The sequence below is a fragment of the Polistes fuscatus genome, unplaced genomic scaffold (genome assembly GCF_010416935.1).
Source record: "Polistes fuscatus isolate 324 unplaced genomic scaffold, CU_Pfus_HIC Scaffold3, whole genome shotgun sequence".
NCBI lineage: Eukaryota > Metazoa > Arthropoda > Insecta > Hymenoptera > Vespidae > Polistes > Polistes fuscatus.
In genome coordinates, this window is record NW_025113107.1 from 10723709 (window position 1) to 10733048 (window position 9340).

Consider the following 9340-nt stretch of genomic DNA (forward strand, 5'->3'; position numbering starts at 1 on the left):
ACATAATAATTACATATAAAAATTAGTTCATTTCATATAAATAAATTGTATTACTATTGGCTATTAGCCTCAAGATCCATATCAGACCAAACAGCTTCAGTTTCACTTTCATCAGGTGCTTCATCAATATCAGTATCTGGTAAACCATCTCCAACGTCATAAGTTGTATCTGCTTGTTCTTCTCCTACAGTCATGTAATATGTCGAATCTAATTTACTTGAAGTATTATCAAGTCTATGCATTCCCTCCAACGCTCTTCTATTACTTGGATCCAAACTGTCGTAATTAAAAAATAATTTATCTTATATTAATATGTTGTTTATTGTTAAAATTAGCTTAGAATTAACTACTTTTTAAAATTTGAAATAGAATTTTGTTTATTAAAATACTCACTTTAAAGCAATAGCGTACTGATCTAAAGCTTTCTCATCATTATGTACCCTTGCCCAGAGATCACCTAACATTTGATGTAATTTACAAGTAGGCTGTATTTCAACTTGCCTTTCAAGTAATTCTATTGCTGCTTCTAAGTTCATTTCTTGTTCATATATTTCAGCTAACAAGTATACGGTTGGTAAATGAACTTCGTCTTGAGCTAATGCTTTTTCCAAAAGGTTTTTAGCTTTTCCGACTGATACAGGATCTTTCATTAATACAGAAGCATATAACTGTAATCATAATTCTAGTATCATAATTTGTAATCATAATTTGTTTTTATAGGCTTTTCATTAAAGTGCATATCTTAATACTCACTGTCAATACTCTAGGAGTATGACCTAGCTGCTTACAGGAACCACTTGCAATGTTTAAAGCTTCTCTTAATCTATGCATTCCAACTAGACAATCAATCAAACCTTTGTGGGGTTCATAACGATATGGTTTTAATTGCACAGCATGTCTAAAGAAAAATAATGCATCCTGATATTTCTTTTGTTCAATAAGAATATTTCCTCTTAAAATCGTTGCTTCAATGTCATTAGGATTTAGATTTAATGCTTGTGCTGTTAACGTATTGGCTCTATTATATTTTTTGGATGCATATAAAGAATAAGCCATAGCTACATATATTTCACCTATATTTTCACTATTTGTAGTTATCACAGAAATCAACCTTTCTAATTCTTTTATGTGATGTGTTTTAAATAAAACAGCAGCATAAATATCGACACTACAAAATATACAAATATAAGATATAATATGTTTATAATATTATTTCTAGCATATAAAGATATTCTCTCTTACCCTGTCATAACATCTGGTTCTATAAGTCGGGCTCTCCTTAAACACAATAGAGCATTTTTATCGTCACCTGCATAATAATAACATTCACCCATTGCTGATAATAAATTAAAATTGTCTCTTAGTAAATTAATAGTATCCAAGGTTCTCAATGTCGTTACGGCATGAGTATATTCTCTATTATGAATTTGTGCATGTGCCTTAATCCAAGTATTTAACCATTCTAAATTAGATAAATTTGCTGCACATCCAACTATAAGAGAATTAACTTCTATTCCTTTTATTCCTAAAGATAATAATCCTTCTGCAGCTTCCAAGGCTAAAGGACATTCTCGTAATACTTCTTTATACGTTGTAATGGCAGATCGTTCCATTCCTTGTTCATGAAACATTTTTGCTAATGCCATATTAATCTGCGAAAGAAGAACAATAATTAACAAAATTAAAATAAATTATTTTCTGACAAATAACAAATTTATAAACAATTAATTATACCTTGGCAGTTCTTTGTTTACCAGGAATACTTTGAAGAACTTGAAGTGCTTCCTGTGAATTTTTCAACTTGATTAAACATAAGTGAATCTGAAATTTAATGTCTATATCCAATGGTAAATCTTTTTGACCATCTTGTAACGGTTTACTAGCACATTTAGATTTTAAAAGGCACTTTCGAAACTGTAATGCTTTCTTATATAATGCTTCCGCTTTCCTATATTTTCCTAAATAAAAATGGGCATCCGCGTAATACACGTAAACGTGAAACTTTCCATGCACTGGCAAAAGCTCTGAATTATGTTCGCTAAGGGATAAAACCAGATTGGCCTAGAAAAAAATTATAAATTGTTAAGTATCTATTTTATTTTTAACATAAATTATATGTAAGTTATATTAATAATTTTAGTAAAAGAACAATGGAGGTAATAATTAAAAAAAAAAAAAAAACCTTATATAAAATTAATATTACAAAGCAATTATTTATATTAAATGAAAGTACAAATCTATATTTGAAACTTTATATATAAAGTATATTCTTAAATTAATAACAAAAAGAAATTTCAACTTACGAGAGAAATAACATTGGAATATAACGATTGATTGTATAAAAGTTTAATTTGTTCGTATAATCCTGACATCGTATCTTTTTGTTTATAAATCTCGCAAACAAATATTTTCAAAATATTACCTCAGGTGTATATAATCAATTATTAATTAAATTTAATTTAATTTAATTTTTATCATAACAATAAATATTCATTTCAATAAAAAAAAAGATAATTGATCAGTATATACCGAAGATACGCTTTAACAGATTCCTTCGTAATAAACACATGCTTGTATGTATTTAATACAAAATATTAATAAGTATACTCTATGGATAAAATTGGTTAGAATCCTACTGAAATGCTAGTAACCACTAAATTGGTTACTATGGTGGAGATATATGAATTGAAAGAACTCAACATGAAAACAATAAACTTAGATAGATTTCGATATCTTATTAGGTTAGTCAATAAGTATAATAGTTTTTCAATTCTAAATGAATATGTAACGGCTCCTTGGGACATTAGAAAAGTTCCTAGAAACTTCCAATTGTGTCTCATAGGGATTTTAGAAAAGTTGCAAAAATCTCCATACAGTTCAAAAAGTTATCAAAAAAAGCGGCAATTCAAATAGTTGTGATATTTCAGAGAATGCTAAAAAGATGATAAGATTAATTATATATTAAAATACATTTGTATGTATATATTTATACTATTATGCCATGTGACTAAGCTACACGATGTGTTTTACAATTAATATTTTTATTTAGGGTTTATTTGCGCTATCTTTAAGGCCTGTCGATATGATAGGAATTATTAATCTGTCGCAACGAAAAAGAGCATAAGAATTTTATTGGTGTTCACTCTATATTTGATATTTTTGCTTAAGCTTAATACTTGCTGACTTATCGTTACATTGAAGTTATTCATTTGTTTCTTAAATAAATATTTATTTATTACATAAAAATAAACCATCGGTAATATTAGCGACTAATAAAACAATAATAAATTGTACTTATATTATGATTGGAAAATATCATTTGCATTTAAATGGTTTCTTAAATGATGTATTTTTTGTATATTCAAATTATTATTATTTTCATATTACAGGTTATCAAAGAAAAAAGAATTTAATAAAATGGTGTGTGTACCATGCGTTGCTATTCCTATATTATTAATTATATGGAGATTTTTAATTCAACCGATTATTTTAAAATGGTGGCAATTAAAAAACAAAATCAAATGTACTAATGAAAAAGAACCAACATCAGATTTAGTTAAAGATTGTAAAAATGGAGTATGTACATTAGCATGGACGAAAAAGGACGAAGACATAGGAAAAGTTGATTAAAATTTGATTGAAAAAAGTTAGCAAATCATTCCAAAGACTGCTACTATGCAGATACAATAGTCTGTACAAACTTTTTTCTATTTAATTTATTTTTCATATTTTAAAGTTCACCTTTAACACAATGAATATGAGATAAATTATATTAAAAAAATACTTAATTGAAGTTTTCATTTTATTACATGATTTTTCGATGAATACAATTAATTAATACATTTAATGTGTATATTATTTTTATGATACATATGACTTAAAAATTGATTTTACGAATTTTATTAGAAAAGTTTAAATAAACATATGCGAACTAGAATATTTGAAAAATTTACTTGAAAATGTCAGTTACTTTCGTGTAATATTTAACAGTAATCTGTAAGATGTTACAATTAATTATAGTGAGATATAGAATGTATTATACTTGTATACAATGTACTTTGACTGCTGTATCATATGTTGCCTGTATACATCATATTAAATGCAATGCATTAATGTAACTTCTTATCAAAAACATCAACATTTTGTTTTATCGTATATCTGACAACTTAAACTGCTTTAACCTACTTAGGCGTTCTTTCATAAACAAAAATTTCATAACTTCTTATTTGATAAATTACTTATTCATTAACATATAAAGATGTCACAAAAAAACATAAAATTATCTAAACAATACTGTAACAAAAATGCATAGATTATCGTAATATGAGAATAAAAATTACATTTAGTATAAGACATTTAATAATATATTAGCATAAAAATATTAAAACAAACATCCTTTTATAGACAAATAATAAAACCTTTTAAAATTAATTATGAGAAGTATGTAAATATTTATCAGATTATGACATGTTAATGGATACTTTTGAGTTCAACGTCGAAAACAAGTGTACTGTTACCAGGAATAGTAGGTGGGAAACCTTTAGCACCATACCTAAAAAAAATAATTAACTTATAGAATAAACATACTTTAAACTGATAATTAAAAATAACTATTACATTTAAAGAAATAAACACAACATGATAGTGCATTAAATCATAATAAATATACTTACGCCATATAAGGAGGTATTGTAATTTGTCTCTTTCCACCAACTTTCATGCCTGCGATACCTATATCCCATCCTTTGATAACTTCACCCTTTCCAAGTCTAAATTTAAACCCATCTCCCTGCGTAGTTGAGTCAAATTTCTTTCCATTTTGTAATCGTCCCACAAAGTAAACGGAAATAAACTTTCCTGGCTTTACTGGTGCACCGGTACCATTCTTTAATTCTTTTATTATTACACCTCCTTCAAGTACCTTCTTTTTCTGTTCATTCGCAGTATTTTGTTGTTGATTTTCTCCTTTATTCTTTTTTTGTTGGCCTTGTTTGGCAACCTTTCCATTAACCAATTTTTGTTTATCTTTCTTTTTTGACTGTTGTTGTTGTTGCTGCTGCTGTACTTCCTTATTTTTGTTTCCTTGTGGTTTGCTAGATTTTTTTTGTACTTTCTCTTTTTTTTCCTCCTCCTCATCATCCTCAGCATCCTCAGCATCATCATCATCATCATCATCAGTATCATCAACTTCATCATCATCATCGTCATCGTCATCATTATCATCTTCATCATCACTATCGCTTACCTCTCCTTCACTCGAACGACAAGTTTGAAGATCATTTAAAAGAGATTTGTATTTAGCCAAATCTTCATCATCTGTTTCATCTAAATCTTGATCATCTGACGATTCAACTTTCTTTTTCGTTCGTTTAATTTTTTTATTTCCTTGTGAAGCTATTTGCGCTTTTCTCTTTGAGCGCTTACGAGATGGCACTTCCTCTTCCTCCTCCTCCTCCTCCTCTTCTTCTTCTTCTTCTTCTAAATCTTCATCTAAATCTACATCATCCTCTGGTATTAAGTAACCAGTTAAATGTACACGACTTTGGCCATTACATGTAAAAGCTATTTGATTTCCCACTTTAAAGTGTAAGTCAAGAGGTACTTGCCACACTAATCCTTTCTTTAAACTACAGAGTAAATAATGTGCACCATCATAGCCGAGGGTCACTTGTACTACATCTTCGTCTACAACAGAAAAGATTTAACTAATTCTTATTAGGATATATTTTCATATTATTCAGAAATACTTAATCATCTGAAACTGTATTAATTATCTAAATGTTATTACTAACTGTAGCAATAACCTTTACCGTAGCTTTTTGAATATAACCAAGTATATAAAAAATAAACATTATAATCCAATAAAGTGTAAAAAGAAACATCACACAAATATAAAAACTAGAATGTAACGTAAATGTTTAACTTACCGGCGCATATAACATCCAAAGCTGCCATAGACAGATGGAATGACTTTTCAACGGTTTGGGTATACCGTTTATTCGGATCCATTATCAAACCTAATGAAAAAATAAATATACATATTATGTTAATTAGAAAAAATCTTGAAATATTATGTATTTTTTGTCCTTTTCTTGAATATGTATAAATTATCATCGAAAGCACATGGCGGCGCCATTCTTGTGAAAACAGTACCGGCAAAATTAAGACAAAAAATCATATATATTTCTATAAATAAAGCTATTATTTACCCCAAAACATTTTGAATTGTTTAGTGTACAACTTTGGAAGGAATTAAACAAAATTATATTAATGTTAACAATAATACTTTCAGCTTTTCCAATACGTTAATATAGATCAACACGATAGAAACTGAACAGGTCTAACGTTCTCGCGCCAATGCAACAATGACGAACGACCACCGAACAAGAAACAAGCGACACTAGCGCCAATACCGGAAAATCGTTTCTCTAAATTTCTTTATATTTAATTCAATTAATATGGGAATCTTTTCAATGATATTTGATTTATTATTTTAATCTAATTTTATTTAATTTTACACTTAATATATTAAACGTAAGATCTAATAATTTCTGTTACTAATTTCTGCCGAGAAGCTACGAGAACAACGTTGAATGTTCCAATTATAATTTCATTGTGTGATATTATGTTAACAACTAATAATAACAAAAAATATTCTGTTATTATTATTATTGACTTTGCGATTGATTTCTTTTGTTTTAATATTGTAAGATTATTAATTCTTTCTTGTTCATAATCAATAAAATTATTATTACTGCGGTAGATGGCACTGTTAAAAATATATAAACTTTGATGCCATTCTTTCTAGTCTTTTTTTTTCTGTGCCAAGTTTTGGCGTGACGGCCATACCTTTGATAGTACTCTTTTTTTTATTCTCGGAAATGACGTGTATCAACTATATTTTTAATCAATCGTTTATTTATAAATTTGGTAATTTATAAATTATTGATTGCAACATGATCTCAAAAAAAGATTAAAGATATTATTTCTCTTTAACCGTACGGAATTTTCTAGATTATATTGATATATGTATTTCCATTGAAAAAGAGAGAAAAAAATAAAAAAAGATTTATCTGGATGAAAATTGTTGATATATAAAATATAAATTATTTTTATTATATGAAGTTTATATGCTAATATATCTTTATATATATGAGTTTAAATATTTATTGTAATTATATTGTAATTATTTTCGTTTACCAATTAAGAAAATGATGAAGATGTGAATTATATTTTATACGTTGTAGAATATTAATATTTTAGATAAAGAAACGAATCATATTGATATTGAAAAATGAATATGTCTAGTAAGTAATATATTTTCTAATTTGGTAGGAAGTTGTAAATAAATGCTATAATATATTACAATTGTAAAAATAATATATTTTATAATCTGATTTCTCTCACACACAAATTATTATAAATTGATATAACTTAAAAAGTGATTAGTGTTTTGATTTACATAAAAAATGTTTGTATAGTTGTCTAAAGAATAGGGTGAGAGGATTTATGTTTATTTTACGAATTTTTATTGTGTGATTCTAGTAAAAAGATTGGATATGCTTACAAAGTATACAGTTTATAATTTATCTGCAAAACAAATTCAATCTGTAATATATACTTATAGAAAACAAATGTACTCTAAAAGTACATCTGACGAATTACATTATACTTCTGACCATGTTAATTATATTTTAAAAATATTAAATAATAAAAAAGTGGATCATTTTAAAAGGTTAGTTATAATAATTTACCTTTAATTCTAGAAATACTTAAAAACGTACAATAAAGTCATTTTTATTTAGGTATAAAATCTCTCAATTTCATGCTAATGAATTGCACAAATATCGTGATAAAAATGGTATATATAAATCATTAAAAGATTTATTTAAAATAGAAGGTATGACAAAAGAGACATTAGATAAATTTATACTATCAATTATTAATTGTAAACAATTTGAAAAAGATAAAAAATTGAAAAAATCTATTGTTTCGTCTTCAATACGAAATATCTCACAAAAGGTAAAAAAATTGCTTACTCTTTTTTTAAATATAATAAATATACGTAGAAATGAGTGATATGATATTATTTTTAACATTATTTTAGCAAATATCTACTATATTAGGGATCTATATAGAAGCTAATATTATTAGTTGGACGTTACTCGAAACTAAAGAAAATGTATTAGAATGGAATTATGAAAATTGTTCACAAAATACTAAACATGAAAGTACTTCTCAACTACTTAAATTGGTAAATATTAAATATATGTTATCTTTTTTCATGTGTATGTATAAAAAATCAACATCAATAACATAATATTTTGTAGTCACTTATATTACTTTAAGAATTTCATTAATTTTAGAGATAAAATACATAAGATTATTTTTTTTTAATGACAGGCCTGTACATTAAATGATAAGATTCCCAAGGCTGACATTTATGTAGTAAATGATACAAATTTTAATTTTCACATGGTAAAATCTATGGGACAGATACAACGATTTTTACGAAAAGAGCAATTGAAAGCAATGATTTTAGCTTTTCTTACAGAAAAGAATTTATCATTGCGGGGTATGTTAATCAAATGATAATTATTAAAGTAATCATGAATTTTTATGTGTATTTCTGTGATAACTAATAGCTTCTATGTTAAAATTGTAGAAAACAATGAAGTTTTATCAGACGCAAATAATATTTATCTATTGAAATGTGAGGATATTGCTAAATTATTTGACATTTACATTGGTCGAGAAATAACGTCTACTGCGACAGTAATTGAAAGATTATTATGTAAAACAGATGGCACAAATATAAAAACTAAAAATCCTATTAGTGTATATATACAACAGAAAATAATGCAAACATATAATAAGCAAATAGATTCCATAAAAGACCAAATGAATTGGTCTTTATTAATTGCTTTAACGTTTTTACAATTAGGTGTTCTTCAAAAACATGATTATAATTTTGTTGAATATAATAAAAATGATGAATAAATTGAAGAAGATTTTGTGTTTCATTAAAATTATTGAAAAATAATAATCCATTATTACCGATTGTTAATAAAAAGAAATCTTTCTTTTAAAGGAATTATTCTATAAATCACTGAACGTTAATAAATAAGATTTTAAGTATACTTTTTATGAAAATAATATTTTATGAAACAAGAGAATTTTTAATAATAATAATAAAGATTATTTTTTCAACACAAATTATAAATGTATAATATCTGAAAAAGATTTTTATCAAATAAGCCAAGTTTTTTTATTAAGAGCATTTTATTTATAAATTTAAGGGCAGACCATTTCCATATTTTGGCGATAGGTGCGCTAGAGT

The 9340-nt window shown here is 26.2% G+C and overlaps 3 protein-coding genes and 2 long non-coding RNA genes across 5 annotated transcripts; 3 read left to right on the forward strand and 2 right to left on the reverse strand.

Moving 5' to 3' along the window:
* Positions 1-26: 26 nt before the first annotated feature.
* LOC122519890 (anaphase-promoting complex subunit 7) lies at positions 27-2819 on the reverse strand. Its single transcript, XM_043639675.1, has 6 exons — positions 2304-2819; positions 1735-2061; positions 1243-1652; positions 754-1168; positions 394-668; positions 27-276 (listed from the first exon to the last, which is right to left on the reverse strand). Exons 1-6 carry the CDS (start codon positions 2370-2372, stop codon positions 54-56), a joined length of 1719 nt encoding a protein of 572 aa, XP_043495610.1. The 5' UTR covers positions 2373-2819; the 3' UTR covers positions 27-53.
* Positions 2820-3079: 260 nt separating this feature from the next.
* Positions 3080-3585, forward strand: LOC122519891. The gene is made up of 2 exons (XR_006304391.1): positions 3080-3256; positions 3390-3585. It is a non-coding gene; the product is annotated as an uncharacterized LOC122519891 (long non-coding RNA).
* A 377-nt stretch (positions 3586-3962) lies between these two features.
* On the reverse strand, positions 3963-6380 carry LOC122519892 (46 kDa FK506-binding nuclear protein). Its single transcript, XM_043639676.1, has 4 exons — positions 6210-6380; positions 5928-6017; positions 4674-5685; positions 3963-4552 (listed from the first exon to the last, which is right to left on the reverse strand). The coding sequence occupies exons 1-4, from the start codon at positions 6217-6219 to the stop codon at positions 4471-4473; spliced, it is 1194 nt and encodes a 397-aa protein (XP_043495611.1). The 5' UTR covers positions 6220-6380; the 3' UTR covers positions 3963-4470.
* A 380-nt stretch (positions 6381-6760) lies between these two features.
* Positions 6761-7078, forward strand: LOC122519893. The gene is made up of 2 exons (XR_006304392.1): positions 6761-6930; positions 7015-7078. It is a non-coding gene; the product is annotated as an uncharacterized LOC122519893 (long non-coding RNA).
* A 187-nt stretch (positions 7079-7265) lies between these two features.
* LOC122519894 lies at positions 7266-9011 on the forward strand. The gene is made up of 6 exons (XM_043639678.1): positions 7266-7307; positions 7546-7735; positions 7806-8022; positions 8108-8254; positions 8404-8575; positions 8666-9011. The coding sequence occupies exons 1-6, from the start codon at positions 7295-7297 to the stop codon at positions 8998-9000; spliced, it is 1074 nt and encodes a 357-aa protein (XP_043495613.1). The 5' UTR covers positions 7266-7294; the 3' UTR covers positions 9001-9011.
* The last annotated feature ends 329 nt before the right edge of the window (positions 9012-9340 follow it).

Excerpts from the sequence above, each read along its gene's own strand:
- LOC122519890 (XM_043639675.1), bottom strand. The coding sequence starts at position 2,372 with ATGTCAGGATTATACGAACAAATTAAACTTTTATACAATCAATCGTTA. Across the intron at positions 2,062-2,303 it reads ATTCCAATGTTATTTCTCTC|GCCAATCTGGTTTTATCCCT; the intron begins GTAAGTTGAAAT and ends ATTTTTTTCTAG. Across the intron at positions 669-753 it reads ATACTCCTAGAGTATTGACA|TTATATGCTTCTGTATTAAT; the intron begins GTGAGTATTAAG and ends TTATGATTACAG.
- LOC122519892 (XM_043639676.1), bottom strand. Across the intron at positions 5,686-5,927 it reads TTTGGATGTTATATGCGCCG|ACGAAGATGTAGTACAAGTG; the intron begins GTAAGTTAAACA and ends TTTCTGTTGTAG. Across the intron at positions 4,553-4,673 it reads ACAATACCTCCTTATATGGC|GTATGGTGCTAAAGGTTTCC; the intron begins GTAAGTATATTT and ends TATTTTTTTTAG.
- LOC122519894 (XM_043639678.1), top strand. Across the intron at positions 7,736-7,805 it reads AAAGTGGATCATTTTAAAAG|GTATAAAATCTCTCAATTTC; the intron begins GTTAGTTATAAT and ends ATTTTTATTTAG. Across the intron at positions 8,255-8,403 it reads CTTCTCAACTACTTAAATTG|GCCTGTACATTAAATGATAA; the intron begins GTAAATATTAAA and ends TTTTAATGACAG.